Consider the following 25,351-nt stretch of genomic DNA (forward strand, 5'->3'; position numbering starts at 1 on the left):
GTAAAAACCAAAATAAAAGCTTTAGTTTAAAATTTGTTTTATTTACATGACACTTAAATTCATTAACAAATGCATTCAATAACAATCTATTTGTGTTCATCAGTACTACATGCATGTGCAAAAGTCATACAAAATATGCTTTGTATTTTGGCAATCACAAGTTTTCTTCTTAACTTGCATTCTGGCTTATAAATTACGAAAAGTACGACCAATGCAGATATTTCAGGGGATATTCCATTTTAAAAATATGACGTTATTGAAATCTAACTCCCGTAGTCGGTGCCGTTGAGTGAGTTTTTAAAATGCTGGACCACATAATCGTGATAATAGGCCATTATGCATAGAGGCTGACCGAGAATTATGGAAGCCCACACGATTATATTGCCAATTCGGGGACCCAGTTTCTTCTCAATGGATTTGGATATGGCCGAGAGGGGAATCTGACCCATCATGCCCATAAAGGCCCAGATCTTGTATATTTGCAAAGGAACGGAGACCTGAAAATTTAAATAATAATATTGTAAAAATATTCAAATACATAATAGCAGCCCTCTTACCAAATATTCGTGGAACACGGCACTGAACAGAAACACAATTGTAGAGGCCTGTCTTGAGGAGTAGCCCATTTGTACCACAGGGATGTAGAGATGACGCACGCACCACCTGTGAACTGGCATGTTCCATGTCCGCCAGAAGGTATCAATGTTATTCGCATTCCACCAATCACAATAAAAATTGCGATCAGCAAAATTCAGCAGTTCGCCCACCGCATTTAGAAAAGAGTGGAACATTAGATAGAAAAAGCACAGCCAGCAAAGGTGATTAGGTAGCTAATTAAAGAAACGATATTAAATGATACGTAAGCTTTATGTAATTTCCACTCTACCAACCGCAAGTTTAAGGAGTCGCTCAGTGGCCAAGGCCACATCCATGTTGGAGAACGGAATCAGGGAGTTCCGAACCGATGGAATTATCCATTGTTGAAACAAAGCCATAACCACATTCACTCCGATCACCACCTCCAGTAAACGCTTCAGCAAAAAGCGTTTGCGCACTCGCGAAGTTCGCGGGAAATTCAACTCATAGCAGAGTGTGGGCGCGCAAAGGAAGTACAAGAGATCCTTGTACGTGAGATTATCAGGATATTGCACCAGCTTTGAAACGTCCTCGTCTTCATCCCCGCCATCCAAAACACCTTTTTCTGGATAAAAGATAAATTTATAATATAACACGGTGTTAAGAGATCCTAACATACTTAGTTCCGCCAAAGTTATACTTGGTCGCCGCTCACGGGTGTTCTTTTGATAGTAAGTCTGACGGCACCACATATTCGTCTGCACATAGGACCAGAGTTTCAGGAACAACACAGAGTAAAAGAAGCAAACAGTTGAAGCGCCCACTACAGAAATTAAATAATTGAAAAATAAATATGTTACCTAAAATACATTTCAGCTTAGTTATTTTCTTACTCAAACTAAAAGCATGTCCTTTCAGGTGAATGGTTACCACCGGCAGGCAAACCAACACAACAATGTTGACTATCTGGATGAATATGCCCAAGCCCTCTGCAATTATTTCCTGCAATATTAAAAATGTTGATTAATTTTTTAATTAAATGATTTTATTCTTTTTTAAAACAACTATAGTTATCATTTAAAAATGTGTTATCAATTTAAAATATGCACATTTAAATTTTAAAACTATCGATTCCCAGTAACTGTAACTTCTCTCATCGCTAATTAACAATCGATAGCGAAACACCGCCCTGAGATCCATCTCCAGATCTGCGAGCATTGTGTGCAAAAACGAATTGCGATTTCATTTCATGTTGCAAAAGTGTGGAGGAAAAAGCCTCGAGTGATTTAAATTAAAGCAAATAGGACCATCGTAAAGAAAACAGACTCAAAATGGAAGTGACTGAGGCAAATTTACAGCTGCTGGCCGGTTATTTGCAGCAGACGCTGAGCGCCGATCCAAATGTCCGCCGGCCGGGTGAGTGTGTGTGTAGGAATGCGTGTGCCTGTGGCACACACACAACTGCACATGCGTGCAGGGCTGCTGATGTGTGTGTGCGCGGGAAATGATTTTTGGCGACGCTTAAATATAATACGGTTTTTAAATCCATTTGAAATGTTCTACAAGTTTTTCCAACCTCTATGGAATTTTACAGTCGCGCAGCTTTCTATTCACTGATTCGAGATTAGCTGATCTTGATATGACTGTTGCCAAGCAACATTTCAAAGCCATAGCCCTAGTTTTAGGACTATTTAAGTCGTGCCAAAATCTAAATATCCTCATACTTAGCTTATAGAGACCACACGTGCAGATCTTCACTTCAAAATTTGAAGATCATTAAAATATGTAAAATAACCATAACCAAAATTTTTAAATATTGTATAAAAGTCTTACTGTTTGTCATGAAATAAATTTAATTTAGACTACCGAGGATCACTTTAGGCTCCTATATCAGTTCCTTACTGATGGATTTGCATACATAATATTAATCCTTCTTCTTTTATAGCCGAAAAACTTTTGGAGTCTACGGAACTGCAGCAGAATTACCCGATCCTACTGCTCAATCTGATAGACAAAGCCCAAGTGGACATGACCACGCGGGTGGCGGGAGCCATTGCCTTTAAGAACTATATTAAGCGGAATTGGGCAGCCCACCTGGACAGCGATGGGCCGGATCGCATTCACGAAAGTGACAGGAACACCATTAAGAGCCTGATCGTAACGCTAATGCTTCACTCACCGGTGGCATTGCAAAAACAACTAAGCGACGCTGTTAGCATCATAGGCAAACATGATTTTCCCAAAAAATGGCCGCAGCTTATCGACGAGATGGTGGAGAGATTCGCCTCTGGCGATTTCAATGTTATCAACGGCGTTTTGCAAACCGCACACTCGCTGTTCAAGCGCTATCGTTATGAGTTCAAGTCGCAGGCTTTGTGGGAGGAGATCAAATTCGTGCTGGATCGCATGGCTAAACCACTGACAGATCTGCTCCAGGCCACTATGCAGCTGACCAAAGTGCACGAGAACAATGCCGAGGCTTTGAAGGTCATCTACGGCTCTTTGGTCCTTGTAAACAAAGTATTCTTCTCGCTCAATTCTCAAGATTTGCCAGAATTCTTTGAGGACAATATCAACACTTGGATGGGAGCGTTTATTCAACAACTGGCCGCGGATGTGCCATCCCTGCGTACTGGAGATGATGAGGATGCGGGTGTTTTGGAGCATCTACGTGCTCAAGTCTGCGAGAACATTTGCCTATATGCGAAAAAGTACGACGAGGAGTTCAAGCCATTTATGGAGCAGTTTGTGACTGCAGTTTGGGAGTTGCTGGTCAAGACCAGCTTGCAAACCAAGTACGATTCGGTGAGTAACCAAAAGCATTAGCCTTTTTAATAATTAATCCCATAATTTCTCTATATCTATTTTGCGCGCAGTTGGTTTCGCATGCTCTGCAGTTCCTCTCTGTCGTGGCAGAGCGCCCGCACTATCAGAGCATTTTTGAGAATCCAGAGATTCTGGCTCAGATCTGCGATAAAGTAGTCATTCCCAATTTAGATATCCGGCCCTCAGATGAAGAAATTTTTGAGGACAGTCCGGAGGAGTATATTCGGAGGGATATTGAAGGCTCTGACATTGATACACGACGTCGGGCAGCATGCGATCTGGTCAAGACCTTATCAATCAACTTTGAGCAAAAGATCTTTGGCATCTTTGGCCAGTATCTAGAGATATTGTTGACCAAGTACAAAGAGAATCCGGCTACCAATTGGAGGTCAAAGGATACGGCAATTTATTTGGTTACTTCGTGGGCATCTCGAGGTGGAACTCAAAAGCATGGCATTACACAGACCTCGGAGTTGGTCCCACTTCCTGAATTTTGTGCCCAGCAAATTATTCCAGAACTGGAGAGACCCAACAGTATGTCCAAATAACCACTTTCCTTATTCGCCCATCCTATATCTGCATTCTTCCACTTTTCCTTGCAGTTAACGAGTTTCCCGTGCTTAAAGCTGCTGCCATTAAATATATAATGGTGTTCCGCAGCATTTTGGGTCCCCAAGTCCTGGCCAACTGCCTGCCCCAGCTTATTAGACATCTCCCCGCCGAAAGCCCCGTTGTTCATAGCTATGCTGCTTGTTCCGTGGAGAAGATCCTAACTATGCGGGATGCCAGCAATGCGATCTTGTTTGGACCTCAGGTCTTACAACCTCACGCAACCCAACTTGTTAGCGGGTTGTTTGCGACCCTTTCGCTTCCAGGATCCGGAGAGAATGAGTATGTAATGAAAGGTGAGTTTGGGAGAATACCTTATGCGTTTCTGATTTGTTAACAAAGCCGTAATTATTATTTGTAGCTATCATGCGAAGCTTTTCGGTTCTGCAATCGGCTGCCATGCCCTTCATGGGCGTCGCCCTTCCACGGCTTACCGAGATTCTCACCAAAATGCCGTCGCGTCCACACTTTAATCACTACCTTTTTGAAACGCTGGCTCTGTGTATAAAGTAAGTATTATATATTTTGTTGCTAAAGATAAATTACAAACTTTCTTTTCCACTAGAATTGTTTGTCAGGCCGATGCCTCGGCTGTGAGCTCCTTTGAGGAGGCTTTGTTCCCAGTTTTCCAAGGATTCTTACAGCAGGATATTGTGGAATTTATGCCTTACGTCTTCCAGATGCTTTCTGTGCTGCTGGAAATGCGTGAGGGTTCTGGTACAATACCGGAACCCTATTGGGCATTGTTCCCTTGCTTGTTGTCCCCAGCTCTGTGGGACCGGACGGGCAATGTCACACCATTGATTCGCCTTATTTCTGCTTTTATCAAGCAGGGTTCAGCTCAGATTCAAGCCTTGGGTAAACTGGTAAGTTAACTTATAAAATATCAGAGCTTCCAGTCTTATCAATTTTATTTCAGAGCGGAATCCTCGGAATATTCCAAAAGATGATTGCCTCCAAGGCTAACGACCATGAAGGTTTTTATCTGCTCCAGAATCTGCTTTCATACTACCCTTCTGCTGAGATTCAAACTAATCTTCGTCAGATCTTTGGCTTGCTCTTCCAGCGTTTGTCTCTCTCAAAGACCCCAAAGTATTTAAGCGGCATCATAATCTTCTTCAGCTTTTATGTGATCAAGTTCAGTGGCAGTCAGATGGCTCAATTGATAGATGAGATTCAGCCTAACCTGTTTGGAATGCTGCTGGATCGCGTGTTCATAACCGAAATGGGAAAGGTCCCTAAGGAACAGGATCGCAAAATGGTGGCCGTGGGTGTCACTAAGCTCCTTACAGAAACTCCAGAAATATTGCAGCAACAGTACGCTACTTTCTGGCCACGACTGCTGCATTCTCTAATCGATCTTTTTGAGCGACCACCAGAGAAATTGAAGGGTCTCGAATTAGGAGAGCCAGCAGGAGTTGCCGAAGATCCGGATGCGGGCTATCAAGTGGCATATGCCCAACTTACTAATGCCCAGCCCAACCAGCAGGATTACCTGGCTGAGATTACGGATGCCCGCCAGTTTCTAGCCACTTCGCTCTCTAAGTTTGCCCAGGCTAGGGCAGGAGAATTCTCCACTTTGCTGTCGCCCCTGGAGCCGGAATACAAGCAAGTAATACAGAAATATTGTGATCAGGCTGGAGTGCGAATTGCCTAATGGAAACGAACGACTCGGAGCTTATTCATCGCAATCAAACCTCGCCATACATTCGTGAATCTTCACATACACGCACTCAATCATTCATGCATGCCCAGTTTATTGTCAATAAAAGTTTGTTTATAATGTATCTATATGTAAGTTTTGTAAACAATTAAAAGTTATGTTTTCAGAAATTGGTTGTTTTAAACTGCGATAACTTCGGAATATTTCAAACTTTTTTCTCTGATAAATAAATCATTTCTTGTCAACAAGCTTCAATTAATTTATCAAAATTCTGTATCTAAAATTACCTAGAGATTTTTAAATTTAGCATATAAACCATGTTTAAGCTAATAACATATTTGAAGTCGCCACCGAAGAAATTTGGCGTGAGATGCTATCAAAGTGAGTACTTACCATGGCTAGACCCTTTTCCACAGCCAAACAGAGCGAGATGTGAACTAAAGAGTCTGTAACGGATGGTGATATAAAGGTTATGAATTCCGCTTGGGAAATCCTTGATTTAGTGGGTGCTTACAAATGCTCAGGATTAAAGCGTTGTGGCCTTCGCCTTCGTTGTGGCCGCTTATGAAGAAGAACCAGTCCAGGGGGTTAATGCGAATGCCATATCTGGGAAGTGGGGAATTAGTTAAAACTCGTGTTCTTACTTAAGATTATCGTAGTTACTTCAACAGGTTCTCCAAACCCAAACGCAGACCTCCAATGCAGAGCAGTAGAAATCCCCAATTTACCAGGCCAGAAAAATTAGTAAATCCAGAGCTCCAAGAAAACAGAGAATCTCGTGGCCGATGGATTCTGAAAGAAGCCAAACCCTGAATTTGGGACTAAAAAGGTTAATTTCCTTACGGTCTGCCAGGTTGAGCTCTTCTCTGTTTCTCCTCCTTATTGGATATCTCCTCAGCCCGAGTCACACTTTGTGTTCTCCTATATCTCAGCTTCTTCTCGGATGCGTTTGTTCCATTACCATTTTCATCCTTATCCAAAACTTTGCGATACTGTCTAAGATCGATGGGATTCCCGTGCTGATCGAATAGATTTTGTGTTGACTTGCGGTTCCGCAGACTGCTAAGATTATGTTCCGTGGCGGAAGCCGATCTTCTCAAGCGTTTCATGATTCCCACGCCGCTGGATCCGCCATTCTTGGTCGGTTGTTCTGCTTTCCCGGGCTCCTTATCTTGGGGATCCTTATTGGTGGTCATGGTGGTGGTCTCTATATGAAGGAATTTCAATTTATGATGATTAGTTCATGCTTATCACAAATTCCATTTGCAGCTGAAATGCAAAGATAAGATTTGCTTTGCTATCCCTATAAAATAATTAAGTGCTTTTATTTTAACCAACATATACCTTAGATCGGATCCCAGGAGGAGGTTCTAATCAGTGAACGTAATCTATTGAATAAGTACGACACTCTGATTAAAAGTAATGAGGGTAATTAAGTAATAAAATGTCTTAATCAAATAATCACATATCTCGCTTCTTATTTATGATCTGTTTAGATCTACTATGTTAGAGAACAAATAAATCCGGACCCAACCAGAAGTAAAATCCGCATTCATTGCGGTCAAAGTTCAGCTGACTAAGAGATTGCTGATTGTGTTTGTGTAATCAGATGCAGATTTGCATAGACATTGAACCCGCATCTGATAATGTGGTTAAGCCAATTGCTTCTCACTTAAGTCGTGTAAAACCAGTTGTAAAGCGACTATGAGCGTACTTGACATTAGCTCCCACAGTCAAGATCGCATGTCAACCAAATGGGAGGGCATTATCGGCACTAAACCTCAAACATGAAAATCACACCCAACTTGCAACCAACCGTTTATTATACTCGTATGTGCAGATTCTATTTTTGAATATAAATGCGATTCGAGTTATAGATTTGCGTTCACGTAAGTTGTTTATGTCAAACAACGATTAGCAAGATACGATTAGGAAATTGTTGTCTCAGCAATTATTTAATATTTATAGTTCAGTATTGTGAGTTATCTGTTGAAAAGAAATCCTAAGTAACAAAATCAACGTCACGTAATGAGGCAACAATTCTACCTAATAGTTTTATTTCAGTAGTATCTTGATACCTAGTTTATTTGACATCAAAGTTCGACCACTATCGCTGCTTATCGCTTATGCGCCTAAACATCAATTTAAAGTACTCGTACGTAGATGCCAATCATTGGCTAATGGCTTTTAAAAGATGTAATGTTGTAAAGAATTTTAGCAATTTTTGTCTCTCAGCGTGTATTTAGTATTCCACTGGCAGCAAACACACAGTTTTACATAATTATTCAGAACGTTGAACTGATCCAAGTGCAATCTCATATGTTCATGAAGTGCAGAACGATTTCAGTCGAGTCACCGTGACGCAACGTCATTCAGAACTTGAAGTCGGAGCTCGTCATGGCTCATCGCCGAAGTAATGAGTAATTACCAGGCTTTGGGGACAGCAGCAGTGCGAGATGTAAATATGTACATGGAAAACTCAAAGAGGGATACATTGATATATGTACATTTTACAGATCCGTGCAGGAAACCAGACTAGAGGTCAAATAAGACAGTCCGGATAAATTTGTACATTGATAATTTCAAGCTTGAGGTGAGAGGAAAGCAAAGTTCACTTGCCGAAGGTTCTTATACAAAATGTGCATACGCCTAGCTAGGCGTTATTATTACATTACTTTTTCTGTCGAGAGCACTATTTATGTGACCTGTGCTGTTCGGGTAGATATGTAAGAACATATGTACTTATACAACCCGCATGTGGAAACCGAACCTGAATTGAATACTCTTGCGGTTTGACGATTAGTTTGTTGAACTTTCGGTTTATATTTAAACAGGCGAAGGTGGGGGCGGTACTGCGGTAACTTCGCCACTTTCTTTCCTCAACAGATGATAATGGATCTTGGAAAAGTTTCGTCAACTAAGTGACCACTGTTCATTTTTATATTATGCACAGTCCTAGGGCGTCCTTAAAATCGTGCAAATATTCCAGGAGTTTGAGTTGTGTCCTACTTGGTCGAATAATTACTGCCGGAACCGGTTGCAGCTTTATAAGGAGAACCTTCCATAACGACGATACAAGTAGGTCAGTAATTCAAGTCGATTCATCAACTTGAGCTTGAGTACTGAACGTCGCCCAATGGAACATCGATTGATAAAAGTTATCATGCTGCGGTTCATAAACTCGGAGATTGCATAATCCCCTCGTTATCATGTTGCCAGGGTAGACATGTTTGGCTGGGCCACCCTAATCACAATTCTCTTGCCCCTTACCATGTAAATCAGATGCATGCAAGCTAGAGTCGGAATTCTATAGGGCGATCTTGCTGGAATCGAATTAAAAGGGTCTTCTGGCTTTGAGTAATGAAATCTTCCTATTATTTGTTTAAAGAAAAACTCAACTTTTAAAGCTTCTTCTTTTTTTCAAGATACCATGTCTAGTTTATTAGAATGTAAAGTTCAACATGGCAAGCTTTACTGTAGCATAACTTATCGAGAGGAAAAAGACACAAAAATTTTGACGGTTTCTCTCTAATCAGAAGGAAAAAACAATGCTCTTATCAGCCGGAGTCTGACATTTGCCGTGCGACTGATAATTTCTAATTGGAATGGAATTTGTTTTCCCAACCAGACACAAGCTCTCTCTTTTCCTTTTGTTGGGTCGTTTTATCTCCAGTCAGAAGTACTCTCTGTTTGGGTTTTCAGCACAAACCGGTTTTTTGGCATAGAAGTTTGTTTGGTTTTTACTGTTTGGCTTTTTCTGTTTGATGGCGAGACGCCACATTTCTGAAATGTTGTATTTTTCAGTTCCCGACGCAATGCCCGGATCAAGGTTAGACAGCCATTGGTCAAATATATGCACACGCATTCACACATTTAGTTATATAGACATTATCACCGCTCATTCAATTCAAGGGAAGGCGGAGATAGTTTCACTAATTTATGATGGCTATATGGTATGCAAATATATAGCTTCTCTATTCGATTATATACGATTTGTTGTTAAGTTTCTCTAGTTCTTTATCAGCTTAGCTGCAGTTATCATAAAATTAGGCCGCTTTAATGGCCTTTGAGTCACCAAATCACTCTGCACGTGTTTGCCACTTGTTGCTTTTGTTTTATTTTTCAGTGGCCACAGAAACACATTTCCGATTGGAACAACTGCATTTGCAGATCTTCTTCTTACTCGCTCAAGTTCATTACTCCGCCTTCGTAAACTCCAAACAAAAGCGAAAGTGAGACAGAGAACGAAGATCTCTGAAGAAGCGTAAACAAACACAGAAAAAACTCTCACACTTATCGCTTAATTTTCCACTTGAGCTTTGTGAACTTTGTATTGTTTGGACTTAGTTAATAATATATTATTTTGCTACTCAGTTTAGCACACCTTGCACACAATTTAATCCAATCGGCAAGTTGTTGTTGATGCTTCCAACAAGAGCAGACTAATGTTCACGTACTAGAAGCGGCCTATTTTTACCGTTATCCGCACGCTTCAACGGCGAGTTCTCAACTGACGCTTGGAAAATCCAATTGGAAATAAACAGAGCGAGCCAATAGGTCGAACATCAGTGATGTCCAAAGTTTAGCGTAAAATGTTTTCATTTGGCGGGAAACCCCAAATGGAACGAAGTGAGAGCCATAAACGTTGACTGTAAACTATACCAAAGGTAGTATTAAAAGTAAAGTGTAATAATAAGTACAAAATTAATACTCGAAACAGATTTGTCTCTTAGACACTTAGATTTGTTGCTAATATGCCATCACTGTCAGAAATACTTAAGGTATCGGTATCGAACAGTGAACGATCGATTTTACTGGAAAGAAATTTGGCGGCTTGTTTGAAAATCTAATATTATAGTTATTATACTTTATCAAATATAAATATATTATATAAATAAATTTTTATCAGAAAAATGTACTTTTAACTTTATTTTTTACTTTATAATTTAATAATAATACAATTATTTTATTTATCGTATTATAGTGATTTAACTTACCTTAATTTAATTTTAACATCTAAGTACTTGTGTTCGTGTAGAAATACTTGTGTAAAAGCAGCTTGCTACGCAATAGGTGGCGCACTCGGCTGATCTCCCCAATAGATGGCTCTATTGTCTTTAATCTTCGTATTTCGTTTTATTTTCAATTATTTTCACACTTAACAACTAAAAAACGTAGAAAAATTTTAATAATTTAATGCTTAATTACACAACGAAAACTCCTTGCTCGAATTACATTGGGTATAGAATGCAGTCACATTGTGACGCCGGCATGGTCTAACAACTAACAACAAATAAATACAGATTCAATTAAAGCTGACTTATGTACAAGAACGTATTAGGCGTGAGAAAAAGTTTTTGATAGATTTGGTATAGAGCGCAGTTCAAGAAAAATGCATGTTTTGGGCTAATGCTGCTGTCGCCTCTCGTCGATCTCGTCCTCGTCCTCGTCCAGACCCTCGATAAGATCCTCCAAGTCGTCATCACCATCATCCACATCATCCACAAATTGATCGATTCGTTTGAGTAAATTGCTTGGCTCTTCAGCCTCCTCCTCGTCGTCCTCGTCATTTTCCTGTTGAGCATCAGTGACCGTTTCATTATCATCCTCAATGCCCTCCTCCACATCATCATCATCATCGTATTCCACAATATCATCTCTGGTGGTGACCCCGTCTTTAATCCGTGACTCAGGCAATTGATCATAGTCAAATACCTGACGCGTTGCCCGAGGTGGTGTTTCAGTGGAAATCGGCGACCCCAGACCTTCACCAACTTCATCATCTTCATGGGTGTCATTTTCGAGGAGGCTCTCTATGCCCGCCGCTTGACTGGATATCCTGGGTTCCGGTTGCTGCGGCAACAACTTGGTGCTAACTGGCTTCAGAACGGTGCTCGTGGTCGAACTGGCTACCAAAGGCGAATCAGTGGAAGAGGCTATCCTTTGGGCATCGGCAAACATGTTGTCCAGTAGACTCATCAGATCATTGACCCCGCTTGGGTTATCTGGAGTGGGCTGTGGTGTAATTAAGGGGGTAGTACTGCTTATTGGCACCTTAGTAGTTCTTGAGGTTGTGGTTTTCGTAGCGGTAGCAACTGTTGTAGTGCTACTGCTAACTGGTGCTTTAGTGGTGCTATATACAGGAGTTTTTTCTGGAGCTCTTGTGGTCGTAGGTTTCGTAGTAATGGGCTTTTTGGTCGTAGTTGTAGTTGTCATAGGCGTGGTTTTGGTGTGCAAATGTTTCACCTGATAGGACTCCACAGTTCCCCTCTTCTCATTAGGATCCGCTATCCTAACCACTGGTTCCCTCTTTGAGATAACCGGCACTATCTTGGGACTATGTGGATCCAATTCATTTTGGCCATAGGTCTTCACTTTCGAGTGACCCTCGATGATGAGGTACATGGGTCCTAGCAGCGGCTTCGGTGGTTGCTTGTAGTGGGAGAAGAGAGAGTCCGTAGTGGGTTCACTGGGAGCAGGAGCCACTGTGGGTCTCTGTGCTAGATTGCTCGTCTGGGGGATCAGTAAACGATTACTGGTCGTTGTGGTTCGCTGATAAATGGGCAAAGTTGTCGTTGTGGTTGATGGAGTGGTTCCCACGCTGGTAGGGCTGGTCATCATCATGGGCCTAAAACCAGAGCTACTTGTTTGAGGAGTGGGTGTGATGTAGATTTCCGGTTGGGGTTCCTTTCTAGTGGCCACAGTCGGAACTGCTATGGTGGGTGGACCGGGCACAAATGTTACGGGTGCATAGGTAAATGGGGGACGGGTGGAACTTAAGCCCAACCCAACTGGTGGTTGTGGGTGATGTGGTTTGGTTGTGCCCATCAAATACTTTGTGGCTGGCATTGTAGGCTTAACCTTGGGCTTCGACGTTACCACCACCTCTTTTTGGAGAAGCTCATGGAGCCAGGGTTTCCTAAGACCTGTCTTCGCTCCATTTTGATGTCCTGGCAGTGAGTTGGGCGAGTAGATCATCGTTTGCTGGTTATGCGGCCTTGAAAAACTGTATGTGTGCATGGATTCCTGCAGATGAGGGTCGGAGTAACTCAAACGATATGGTGGCCTACTGGTCATCCAAGGCGTTGAAGACGATATGGAGGTGTGGTGACCCATCGCTGGCGGCTGATGGTAAATCACGGAGGAAGTCATCGCCTGTTTGGGAGTTGGTGAACTCATATGGTTGAGGCTCATGTAGGAGGTGGGCGCCCCCGTGGCCATCATACTGTGCCTATATTCCATGGGAGAAACGGACGAACCACTTGATTTCATCATCATCATGGGTGGTGGCATCAAGTGGGTGGGCGGCATGTGCTGCTGGGCATGTAGATGCTGTGGCATGTGGTGTGTTTGCTGTGGCATTTGTGGGTTATGTTGTTGCTGGGTGGGGGCATAGTAGCTCCTTCGGATGGCCGCATATTTAGCTTGTTGTTGCTGCTGCTGGAGCTGCTGCAGCTGGTGGTGCTGCTGGTGCTGCTGGTGCTGCTGGTAGTGGCCTAAACCACCAACTGGTGGATATGACTGGGAGTGCGGCACCCTAACGCGCTCACTTGCCACTCCAAGGAGCAGTACCTCACTTTTCGTTTTGTTGCGCAGAACCTCCGGTGGTAGTTCCTTTTTCCTCGCCTCCGGATTACTTTGGCCCGTGCTGTTGTTCTCCGCCCAGTAGCGAACGCGATCCAAGGCCGGCGGACTGTAGTCGTAGGTGGGATCCTTTTGCAGGGGATCCCCGTGTCCAAGAGGACGCCACTCGTTGTTGTTGTTCGGGTCCAGCCGTGGAGCTGTGAAAGAGAGGACGCAGGGGTAGATGATTGAGCAGCGTATCAATTTACTTTTACAAGTGCAACTTTAATTGCCCCCCAACTGGCCGGGAGGCATTCAAGCTGGAGATTCAGCGTGGAGCTCGGCTATTCAGCTATTGGCCATGCTCAAAGACAGAGTCCGGCTAAATCATAACTCGTTAAAGTGTTAACAAATGTTTTTGTCCCGTCACTTGGCTGAGATGGCATCCTGGTTGCTCATAGCGAGGGGAGCTATATGAATTAATTTTATTTGCATTTTCATGCATTTAATATATATTGGAAATATTACTCTGAAACACCATAAACATCTTATTGCCCAATAATTTATTTTACCAAAATACCAGCAATACAAAAAACTGCATTACTTAGAGATGTCGAGTGGATAGAATTGTTATTATTTCGTGAAGGGCATTTAATAATGGATTGGATGCTTAAGTAAGCATATGTTTATAAATATGGGTAACTACATTATGCTTGCAAGAATGGTGAGGTCGAAGGATTAATACACAAGTGATCTCATCGAACTTCTCTCGTGGCTATCTAACTTTTATCGCTTTCGAGTAATTTTGCATAAATTGATTTTAATGCCCGCATACTGAGCGCTTGATAGGAGCATCCATTGAATCCGAAGCCGAAGTCGCTTGCCGGGATCTCAAAAGCGGCTCATCTGCGCGCCATGTGGCTGTTAATAAAGCCAAAGTCAGAGGTGAAGCCTACCCAACGCCCACCTGGCAGACAACACTTGATGGCTCCTCCTTGATGGCTGGCGTTGATCTGTGGGGGCCACGACCATGGCAATCAACACCGCAAACAGATAGACAGCCAGACACAAGGTCTCGTTGGAACCACTCGGGTAGACTTGGATTTCGGCTTGGTTTTAGCTCGCCTTCTGCTTGATTGACTGATCAACGGACTGAGGAAAATAAGTGGCAGAGGCGGCGAAGGCGAAGGCGACGACTGCGAATGCGAATGCGAATGCGGAGGCCCGATAAATTATTAGCTAAAACCAGACAAATCGCTTTCCATTTGAGCGCTTGCAAAGGCATGCGGAGCTATAAGCTCCCAGCTCCTCGACGTGAGGACATGCACTTGACACAGGCGGAAATGGCCACTCTTGCATCTTGATCTCCTTGTACCAATTGGCATTTAATACGCTTACATGAAGAGCAATTGACTCGCTGGTCGGATAACATTTTAAAATGGAAAAAGAGACTATAGTGTATACTATATAAAATAGATGTCTTATCACCTATTTAAATATGAGACTGTCGTATATATGATGTTTATTTTTCAGAAAATGTATTAATTACTTTTTAAATCATTTAAATCATCAATTTTTTTAGAATTAAATATTACATTAATAATATTCATGTTCATGCATAGGGGTTAAATTTGGTCGGATAAAATGCCAGTTGAATTGTAGGGTATTCACTGCGTCGTTTAGCCCTTCCCCTGGATTTTCATTATGGGTGGGCGCGCTCTGCCTACACTGGGTAGCTCAGCTTAACCGGAGCCACTCCAATCCCAGCCAATCGAGCACATGCATCTGTATCCCATTTATCCTTGCATAATTGCCTGTGACCACGAAACAATGTTGCCAGACGATTTTCACTTTCATTCGCATTAAAATGCCTCGCATGATTGCGTTCAAAATTGTTTGATCTCCTAATGCTGGCCATTAAAATAGTGCCCGCTCTCCGCACCCAGCCACCCAATTATGTTGGCGAAACAAAATCAAAGTGCAAATCTTTCATATTTTTCATTTCGCTGCGGTTGTTGCACGTTGTTCGCTCACCTGTTGTCGCACCGGGCGTCACAGCAGCCCCATCCTGGCTGCCAATCGTCTCCAAAGTCTGCGGCTGTGATGTGGATGCGGTTGTTGATTGAGCCAAGACCTCGACCACATGGTCGCCGGAGGCGAGTCCGAGACCGAGTCCGAGGAGCAGGAGTTGGAACAGGCCAAGTATCGTAACCAAATCGCGGCTCTTGTGGCGTTCACTAATCATCTTGCGGCTGGCTTGGTTCGTTGATCGGTGTCTCGGGTTTTCTGTTGCTTCTCGTCTTATCTGGAATTTGGTTAAATTGTTCAGTTTCGGTTATGAGTCGCTGATGATTTAATAGCCAACATCGATTGTGTCCGCCTAACTTGATCTGTGCAATTTCAGCCACCGCAATTGATTCTTAACTATTGAATAACAACGGACGTGAATGAGGAAGTTTGGCGGTGGTTGCATTCGACTCACTTAACAGGTTGTTATCCAGATGGTTGGCCAGTTAATTTAGAGCTGGTATGAAATTCAGGTAGCCTTTAAGTTGTGAGCATAAAATGGAATGCCAGTTTAATATAAGCTAAAAAGTAAAGATAATTAACCTTTCACTTAGCTCGGTTTATTAATGAAAAGGTATTAAATTGTAAATTGTTTTCACAAATCGGATTTTAACGAGGCCTATTGAGGGAATAATAAACGAGAAGATGTATAAAGTGATAAGGCTTTAATTTAAAATAACGAGCTTCAGCAACGTTAAAAGTCCTGAAGCATTTTTACTGGAAAATTATTATTTTTTAAGGAAAATACGTATGATATTCAAGTAATAAATGCTTTAATAGGCATTTTTTATTTGGGGAAACAAAAGACTTAAGCAACAAACTTATCGTTCAGAAGGACATCTAATTATTTCTTTACATGATCATATTCGCAGAATTGCTTTGGCTATTGGACTGAGGGAAATCTTAGTCCGACTTAAACCATTCATCATGAACTAAGCAAGGTATCGGTCTGATAAAAGACGCCTCTTCAAGATCGACGCTATTAATTCTTAATTTATGGTATTATGCGGCAGATGAATAAGCAGATGACTCTCAGGATACCGGGAAATGGACTGGACACTGGTGGTCAGATGATGTATGTTATACGACCTGGGTGGGCGGCGACTCTGCTCTTTTTGGCTTTCTTTCTTCTGCATTTCCTCTCGAAAAGATGTCCTAAGGGCTTCTTATCATCATCTCCCTCCCAGTTGCATGTCATCTTTGCCTCTTTTTCGGTTTTGTGAATATTTCTTTTCGGCTTGCGCTTGCCGGCTTGCCTCGTTCCCATCGAAAGTGAAACTTGTGCTTTTTGATCATAAAAGAAAATTTGCATTTATTCGCAGCAGCTCTACGGGTTTCTTGTTGCTGCCTGCATGCTGCTACGGTTGTTGTTGTTGCTGCTGCCTCGCGCTCGGCGGCAATCGTAAAAATTAACTTGATTACTACACGCATAAATAAAGCCATTAAATGGCAAACATCTTGCTATGGCAGCAATTAAAATCAAATAAAACTCGCCGACGGCTAAGAAAAGTGGGGGAGGGGTGATGATGCACTTGCAGTTGATAATAATTTATCCCGGCCAACTTTTTGACCAAACATTTTCAAGTATCGCTCCTAATTTCCCTCAATCTTTCCCCATTTCCTTCATTAAAGCTATTGCATTTTTATGCGGTAGGCCTAACTTGTTTTGACGCTCTCGTTTCGTGTGAGTTATTTAATTGTTTTTATTATCTTACATCGGCTTTGCATAATGCGTTTAATTACGCATAATTTCCGTGTTATTTAACTCTATTAGCTTTACATGACAAAAGAAATGTGTTGCTTGCTAAGTGAGTGTTCAGTCTAATTATTGTGCGATTGTCGCATTTGTTAATCAAATGCAAGTTTAAAGAATTATCGGTGTAATTTTCAGCAACAGATAACAAAAGGACCAAGCCTTTAACAATAAAGAAAACTAGATCTACTCGGCAATCAAATGCTCAGCTAGTGGAAGGGCTTATCAATGGAAATTCCAAGAAAAATGGTAAAATAAAACCTTTTTCAGAATTCATAACTAATATTATATGACTATTTTAACAAACAGAACTTATAAATAACATATGTGCTTAACATGGTAGGAAACGCTTGATTCCACGTGTTATATACTTTTAAACGAATCTAGAATTTTCTTCTACGCTTCGAGTACAGGGTATACAAATTGGATATATATATATATTAGATCTCTAGCTTACATTTAAAGATATAATTACTTTTGTTACTCATTCAAATTAAAGCAAACTAATTTGTCTGGGCCAACCAAGTTGAATTTACTAATTGTAATTGATATAAATGTAACTTGCTTTAATGTTTGCACATTTAAAAAAGCTACAGCGAAGAGCTGTTTCATAAAGTAGTTTATTTCCGATTAAATTTAAGTATTTCTTATCAATTGGGTAAGGTGCAGTAAAACTAGTCCTTAACTTTCCAGTGACTCACAGGATCTCGACACCTTTGATAGCCACAGATTGAGCAACCCACGCGAAGTCAAAACTATATGATCCCCTATCATAAATGCCATTCCAAGCACTTGCGTTCGGTGTATCTTAAAAGCGGACACACTCGGTACTCAAACGCTGCCCACAACATCAAACCCAAAAGGCTGCAGTGGCGCTGTGAAACTGGGAGACACTGGGATTAGGAAAAAATCAGTGAGACATGGAGATGGAGTGAGAGATGCACTCAAAGCGACAGCTGTTAAGTGGACGGCTAAGCCAGAGTGTGTAAAAAAGGCAGCTATAAAAAGCCGATGAGCAAGCAAACAGACCAATAAATAGACAAACAACCGAAGCCGAGACCAAATATCCATTCAAGTGCGCGACAGTTTTTATGCCAGCAGCAGCAGCCGCAGCAGCAGCAGCAACCTGCAACCTGCAGCAGCAGTAGCAGTAGCTGCAACACAAGCAACAAGAAACTGGCGCACTGAGATGCATACCAACATGGCAGCGTATTAGCCAAAGACAAATACTAATTGCAGCCAAAGCAGCTGCCAACTGCCAACAGAAGCAACTGCCACAGCAGCAACATTAGCAGCAGCAGCAGCAGCAGCAGCAGCAGCAGCAACATCAGCAGCAGCGACATCTACAAATGCATCAGCAGTTGCAGTTTGCAGCATCGGGCTTTTTGTTGCCGGCAGTTAATTTCATTTAAAGAATGTCATCTTCACTTTAAGTGAAAGATAAACGCGCCGAGTGGCCCGGGAGTGCCGGGAAAATCAAGAGGATGTGTGCCCTTTCTCTCCTTGCCTTCCATCGCCTCTTTGATTCTGTACACACGGCGTATGAGTGATGTCCGTTTGCTTGTTTGTTTTTCGTTGGCATAAGCGCCGGCTTTAACGCCATTCAGCATCTTAATTCTTTGCGCAGAGATGCAAGATCGTAAAAGAGACAAAGCACTCGATTTCGCTGGCGAAGAAAGGTGGAATTTATGTGCAACATCCGCACTCATGGATTATACCATTGAAAATCGAGAGTTGATAGATGGAAAATGCGGGAAAATGTCCAACGACAATATATCGTGACCGTCCTGCTAGTGAAATGTTACTTCAGATATTCTAAAAACAAAGTAGGTCATAGTTTGATTTATTACAAGCAGCACTTTGGGGGAAATTTTCAAATTGAAGGAGTTTGGGCTCCTAGCAAAAGAGGATCATAAGGTCCTTACAAATACTGGAGGTTTTATAGATAGATTTAAAGTACAATTAGTCCTCACAGATTATTGATTGGTGATCACTCATGTATTTAAAGTATCAAGATTAAACTTAAGCTGAAGTCAATTGCAATAAATAGTCGTTCATGATTTTCTTAAATCACACGTAGGCTTACAAGATGTTAAGCTATCAATGATCGAGCAAAGTGGCATATATGTCATACAAATATCCATAAATATTTTTCTCTGGTTATGTCTTCCATTGGTTTTTAAAGTCATTTCTATATAGCATTAAATTTTTTTAACAAACATTCGGGCACTTTCTTCCCTGTACGATTTGTTCTCTCACTTTCACAAGCTTACACAATCTAAGCAGGATCTTACATCACCTTTATTCGGGCCAATCGGCTGGCCATTCAATGTCACTGGCACAGGAACAAATATTTTAGCGGTTCTGCGAGAAATGTCTCTTATAATTTGTAGGCTTTTTTAATCGTTTTGGGGCGGCAATCTAATTTGCAGACGCTTCCTTGCCGACAAGACAATAGTCACAAATCAATAATCAAACACAAAGCCACTCGGCCAGACAGTGGGGCTGGCCAGAAGACATTTCATTTCATTCAGTAAATTTCACTTTTAAGCGACCAGCGCGACCGATGAAGATAGCAGCTCTTCGAGCTTCTGCCGCCGAAACCGACAGACATTCGCACGGCCTCGGGTTTTGGGACAAAACCTGGGATCTTTATGGAGGAGCCAGAGGTTCGGGCGCTTCAGGTTTCGCTTCGCTGTGCCAATGCCAGTGCCAGTGCCACCAGCCAGTGCATCCGTTTCAAAACGCGTCCGTTTGTTAACTGATTTCGCGTGGTCTCGGCCAAAACTAAAATTCGAAACTGTTAAAAGCGGCAGCGTCGTCGACGCAGGCAGCAGCCACTTCGGCTTCGGCTGAGATTTTCAGGTACATCGAACCAGCTGAAAAGCAAAGCCTGCACTTGTCTTCGTGGTGTTGCTGCCGTCGCAACGCTTTTGACCAACGCTTTTGGCCAAAACGAATCGATAAAGACACGCGTCGCCATCGCAGTTGGCAGCGCAGTCGACTTCGTCACCAAAGTTGTCGTCTTTTCGCTTTTGTTGCTGCCTGTTTGCTGTCGTTGCCCAAAGGCAGACTCACTTTTCACTACCTGCAACATGTTACCGCTGCTGGCCACGAATTCTGATTAGGTTTGATTTTATTTTCTGTTGAGATTCACTTGAATATTCTGAGCAGAACTTTGGATTTTAGGAAAGTCAAAGATGCAAATAAATGCTAGTGCAATTATTAAATTATTAAAAAGATTAAATGAAAGAGAACATTAGATTTATACCCTAAGATCTACACTTTCGCTGCCACCTGTTGCATAAACATCAAACATTCAAAATAAATTTCTACTGGCCATCGGGTTGTAAAATATGTTAAAAGCTTTGGGCAGCAAAAACAATTGGCAATAGTCATGACATGACTGGCTGTCAATTGGCGTTGCTGTTGCTGCTGGGCGTGTGCGTAGTTGAGGGGAAGATTAGAGTAAGCCAACAGGCATGCATACGAAACTCGTCAGTACGATGAAGAAATGAAATGAAATAGCAACGGCTGCGGAAAGATTATGCTGTTTACTGGCCACAGAGCCTCCCTTTGTCCCCCTTTTCTTTTAACATGTTGAAGGTGTCAATAGGCGCAGTGTTGCAAAAACGACGAACAAAAAGCTTATGGCAAATCAAAAGACTTTGGCAACGAACTTGACACATGACTTTCGAAACTTAGAATGGCACAACTCGCAAATATCTGTGCGCACTCCTAAGTACCCGTCGTTTTAGAATTTGTACGTTTGCACCTTATTCCACTTTCTTTTTCCCTTTTTTTGCTAAATCTTTTACTAGAAGAAGGTAAATTCAATGGACGGTTTTGGCCCACTTTCAGAATTGAAAAAAGCTTAAACTCAAATAACAGAATGCAATCGGAATTAGTTAACAATAAAACTCAAATGACTCTTAATTTATTTCGGTGGCTTGTCCCCGATGAAATCGAGTCAGAGTAAGGACCAAATCATCGCAAATCACTGTAATGTACCTCACTAAATCCCCCCACGGTAATTTGTTTTCCTCCTTTTCCCCTCCTTTTCCCCACCTTAAGATCCCCATCCCGGTTTCCTCAGTCAGTTGGTCATTTGGCCGGGCTCGTTAACTTGTCCAGTGGCCACTTGCAATGGCAAGGCCATCTCGCCATCTCAAGTGCAGCATTTGCCAAGACACCCCCACCAGCAAGTGGGAACCCCCTTAATTAGCGCATGTGTTGCATGCGGCCGATGTTGCATGTGGCCAGCTATCTGGCAGCCCACTCGGCCGTGTAAATTGTATCAATAAATTTATTGATTTCAACTGTTGCTGCTGACTTGTTTAATATTTTGCGACGATTTATGTTGCAGGCATGCAAATTTGAGTATTTATTTGCTTTGTCGGTGCGCCAGAGGAACCGGCAACTGCTGGCGACCAAGATGACGCTGCTCTGGCTTTAATGAACATGTCGTCTCCGCCGTGTCGTCGCTCTCGGGAAAGAGTCATCAAAACACACACGCATGGCAAATTTGTGTGCTCTGGCTGTCAGCTCTTGTCGCGTTCCCCCCGCCCTCCGTGTTACACTATAAATAATATGCAGAGGAATGCAATCAATGGTACAAAATATTTTCCAGAAGAAGCTTAGGGGAAGTTTACTAACGTTGGAGCTGTCATTTTCATAAGTTCCCTACATATAAAAAATAAATTATATATTTATTCCGGATCACGCTACAATATGAATGTAACTGAGTGTTCGCTCCAATTGTTTTAAGTGCACCTCGAAGTCCTGCTCGTGCCCGTGTAGCTTAATGACAGAAATTAGGCAACCTTTCACTGGCACATAATTTCACCCACACACATACACTCGCAGTGACATATACAAATACATTTCCGGCACAGGGCGAGAGTTGGTTGTTTTCTTCTCATTTTGGACTTTGGTTAGTTTCCAGCATTTTTTGGAGCCAACCAAAGAACACTTTCGTTCACTGGCCAAACGAAAAGGCGGCTCGCACATATTTTTATCGCTTTGCATTTGGGGTTAGGGCAATTTCTACGGCCATCGACTTGCCACTTGCACCGCCTGCCATGCATGCAAAATCAGGTGAAAAGCACTGCCGCCCCGAAAAGACGTCGCCCGGCGCATTGCTAATTAGATAAACAAATTTTTGCTTTTTGTTGGGACGCACCATCGACACTCGCACACAGAAGCGACCACTCGCTGCTGTACATTGTTGCACGCACTCGAGTTATTGAAAAGTGAAATAAGCCGGGAAAGGTGGCAGCTTGGGCAGCGGAAGATCGAATTTTCTATGCGCTATCATCACAATAATAGATGAAATATAAATGTTTATACTTCTGTCAATATTAATTAAATTTAAGGTTATTATTTAAACAGTATAGATAATGGAATAATCCTTTTATTATCTTTCCAATTTAAGTACTTGTGGTTTGAATCAGCTATGGCTTGTATACATCCTGTAGATTAGTTTCATAAATTAAACGTACAACAATAATACTTCGAATTATTCGAATTTGTATTTATTTTATGCGTGTCCCGCTAACAAAGTACTTGTCAAAGTGCGACGACCCATTCGGAAGGCGCTGCGGTGATAAATACACAAGCAGTCCGATGTTTAGTTTCTAAAAAAGAAAGTGAAATTCGAATGCGGACAGAACGAAGCGCAAAGTGCGCGGCCCAGGCAGCTCCCAACTTGGCCAACTTGGCCAGGACCAGGCCAATACAACAACAACGACAACAACAACAAAAACAACACCAACAACGGCAAAAACAAAAACAATAAGTAAAAGAAAAGCAACACAACAAACATAAAAACTAGCGACTTTAAACCTGACTGAGCTGCAACGAGCGGCAGAGAGTCATTCACAAGTTGTGATGCTAAACAAATATGACTAATTATGGAGGAACTGACGCACTAAACAGCGCCACATAATGCGCTCGTCGTCTCGGTTTCGACGTAGATGGTCCACGTCCAAGTCCACGGATGGAGCGGAGTCCGGACCGGTTGCCGGCGGCCAAAACCAACACCCGCAATTTCGCCAATTCGTGGAAAAGCGCTCGATTGTATGAATGAAATGCGTTTTACGCGACAAAGTAGATACCGATCGTCACCAGCAGTTGTACACTCGGAAAATATGAGATTCACTTAATATAACCAAAGTAGTTTTTCCAAAACTTATGTTAAATCTAAGCTAGTTCGTAACTGAAGTGCTAAATATTTGGGATTCCTTAAAATTGGCCTTTAAAATTAGTACACTTCGCTTACAACCAAACATGAACATATTTTTTCTAAGTGCAGTTTTCTCTGGTAGAAGTGAGTAATAGCGACTATCCAACCACTCCGCAGATCACCTGCCCACAGGTCGTGCCACACGTTCAGCAAGCAGGTCGGATGGCAGGCGTGGCAGATTCGGATTCGTTGGCTGCGATATTGGTGACCACAACATGTGGCGACCCCGACCACGCCAGCTGCACATCAATCGGTTCCCCTCCTCCAAGGCCGACTCAAAGGCGACCCTCGAACGGGGCGAGTGGGTGGTGGACGAGAGGCCAACGCTGCGCTGGGGCATCGCACCCGTCAGCCTCATGGCGGATGACTTTGCCGCGGCGCTGAGTGTCCTGCCCGAGCAGCACCACCGCATCGTGTCCTGCGTGGCTGCGTATCAGTCGCACGCCCTCGCCTTCGCCGAACGCCATCAGGTGGAGAACGTGTACACCAGCTTCGAGGATCTGGCCAAGTGTCCGAATGTCGGTGAGTATTTAATACGTTATATCTAATATTAAGGGTTTGGGTTTCATTTCTAAATAAAAGCCAAATGATAGTCCTCGTTCACAGTTAACTATAGCACACACACTTCCTCAAGCTTCTTACTCCTGACACCATCTTACTCATCTTTTGTTCGAGCGCAGATGTAGTGTACATCTCCCCCCTAAATCCCCAACACTCGGAGCTGTGCCATCTCATGTTGAACCACGACAAGCACGTCCTGTGTGAAAAGCCGCTCTGCATGACGGAGGAGCAGGTGACCAAGCTGCTGGAGAAGGCGCGGGCGCGCGGTCTGTTTCTCATGGAGGGAATGTGGCCAAGATGCGTGCCCGCCTATCATTACCTGCGGCATCAGATCCTGCGAAACCGTCTAGGAGAGATACAGAAGGTCCATTGCACTTTGGGGCTGCCCGTTTCGCAGGGGTAAGTGCTTATACCTAGATGCAAATCCAGCACATACTGCATTCGCAGCCATTCGCAGGAGACTAGGACTTTACGGCGGGGTAACCAACGATTTCGGGGTCTACGGTATGCAGCTGGCTCTGTGGGTGTTTCGAGAAGTTCCACGCTGCCTCAAGGTCAGCGGTAGGGTCAGCTCGGAGCACGTGGACGTGTCCGCCGACATTGAACTGTGCTTCACGCGTGGAAAGAGGGCTCTCATCGAGGTCAGCTCCGAAAAGAAGCTCAGCAACCAGGCAGTTATTCAAGGCAAGGATGGGTCCATTAAGGTGGGTTGTGCCCAAAGTTTACAATCTTGCTTTATGCATTCTTCCCCAAGATGAACAACTACTGGTGTCCCACTCGCCTGATCACCGAGGAGGTAGACTACGAGTTCCCCCTCCCCGGTGGCGATCAGATGCCACCCACCCACTACCACAATCGGTTGGGCATGTGCTACGAGGCCGAGGAAGTGCGGAACTGCATTCTGAAGGGCAGCATGGAGAGCGATGACTTCAGTCACAACGAGAGCCTGCTGCTGGCCAATCTAATGGACACCATCCACGCCGAACTGGGGGTCGGTGAATTCGCTAGTCGCAGCGAGGTTTCAGATCTGCAGAGGCAGATCGAGGATGTTCAAGACATAGTCGAAGATCCGGAGGAGCTGGCTAGCGAGACGTGCCGGGTAGTGGAGGATGTCAGCATGGGCGGAAGCTTGGAAATCAGTCAGCAGGGAGAGAAAGACCAGGTCAAAGGTCATTGATTGGTGCAGCACCGAAATGCGGGGCGTGTACCTGTTGCGGCAGAAGCTAATCGTAATGTTTTTAATAAATTAGACAATTTTCAACGAGTAGTTATAAACGCATTTTTCATTGTGTTACCAAGTTTAAGGAAAGCCTGCGTCGTGACGAATCGCTGTGCGAATAAGGTGTTTATCATGGCTTTTCATGTGGTTTGTGTCCAGGCTAAAAAGTATCAAAGTCGCTACTTAAAATAGAGCTTTTCCACAAAAGGTTGATAGGCAGTGGTGAATTTGGAACTTGAATTTCTTATAACCAGTTATTTTCCTGTTTTG

The 25,351-nt window shown here is 42.9% G+C and overlaps 4 protein-coding genes across 5 annotated transcripts; 2 read left to right on the forward strand and 2 right to left on the reverse strand.

The window, feature by feature from the left end:
- Positions 1-20: 20 nt before the first annotated feature.
- On the reverse strand, positions 21-10,195 carry LOC120447091 (diacylglycerol O-acyltransferase 1). Of its 2 annotated transcripts, XM_039628494.2 has the most exons (10): positions 10,059-10,195; positions 6,518-6,881; positions 6,338-6,466; positions 6,189-6,280; positions 6,068-6,120; positions 1,470-1,578; positions 1,256-1,399; positions 891-1,201; positions 558-830; positions 21-497 (listed from the first exon to the last, which is right to left on the reverse strand). In XM_039628494.2, exons 2-10 carry the CDS (start codon positions 6,868-6,870, stop codon positions 264-266), a joined length of 1,698 nt encoding a protein of 565 aa, XP_039484428.1. In that variant the 5' UTR covers positions 6,871-6,881; positions 10,059-10,195; the 3' UTR covers positions 21-263. The 2 variants fall into 2 exon arrangements, with proteins under 2 accessions (XP_039484428.1, XP_039484429.1); XM_039628495.2 differs by lacking the exons at positions 1,470-1,578; positions 6,068-6,120; positions 6,189-6,280; ... (1 more) ...; positions 6,518-6,881; positions 10,059-10,195 and adding an exon at positions 1,437-1,454 and having other exon boundaries at positions 1,256-1,334.
- Positions 1,758-5,844, forward strand: LOC120447088 (exportin-2). Its single transcript, XM_039628492.2, has 7 exons — positions 1,758-1,992; positions 2,522-3,381; positions 3,453-3,936; positions 4,005-4,307; positions 4,373-4,520; positions 4,577-4,877; positions 4,931-5,844. Exons 1-7 carry the CDS (start codon positions 1,908-1,910, stop codon positions 5,666-5,668), a joined length of 2,919 nt encoding a protein of 972 aa, XP_039484426.1. The 5' UTR covers positions 1,758-1,907; the 3' UTR covers positions 5,669-5,844.
- LOC120447095 (trans-1,2-dihydrobenzene-1,2-diol dehydrogenase) lies at positions 5,896-25,129 on the forward strand. Its single transcript, XM_039628501.2, has 5 exons — positions 5,896-6,055; positions 23,419-23,823; positions 23,982-24,261; positions 24,320-24,566; positions 24,617-25,129. Exons 1-5 carry the CDS (start codon positions 5,992-5,994, stop codon positions 25,037-25,039), a joined length of 1,419 nt encoding a protein of 472 aa, XP_039484435.1. The 5' UTR covers positions 5,896-5,991; the 3' UTR covers positions 25,040-25,129.
- LOC120447090 (mucin-2) lies at positions 11,081-15,482 on the reverse strand. The gene is made up of 2 exons (XM_039628493.1): positions 15,272-15,482; positions 11,081-13,455 (listed from the first exon to the last, which is right to left on the reverse strand). The coding sequence occupies exons 1-2, from the start codon at positions 15,480-15,482 to the stop codon at positions 11,081-11,083; spliced, it is 2,586 nt and encodes an 861-aa protein (XP_039484427.1).
- Positions 25,130-25,351: the final 222 nt, after the last annotated feature.

The sequence above is a fragment of the Drosophila santomea genome, chromosome 2R (assembly GCF_016746245.2).
Source record: "Drosophila santomea strain STO CAGO 1482 chromosome 2R, Prin_Dsan_1.1, whole genome shotgun sequence".
In the NCBI taxonomy this organism is placed as follows: Eukaryota; Metazoa; Arthropoda; class Insecta; order Diptera; family Drosophilidae; genus Drosophila; species Drosophila santomea.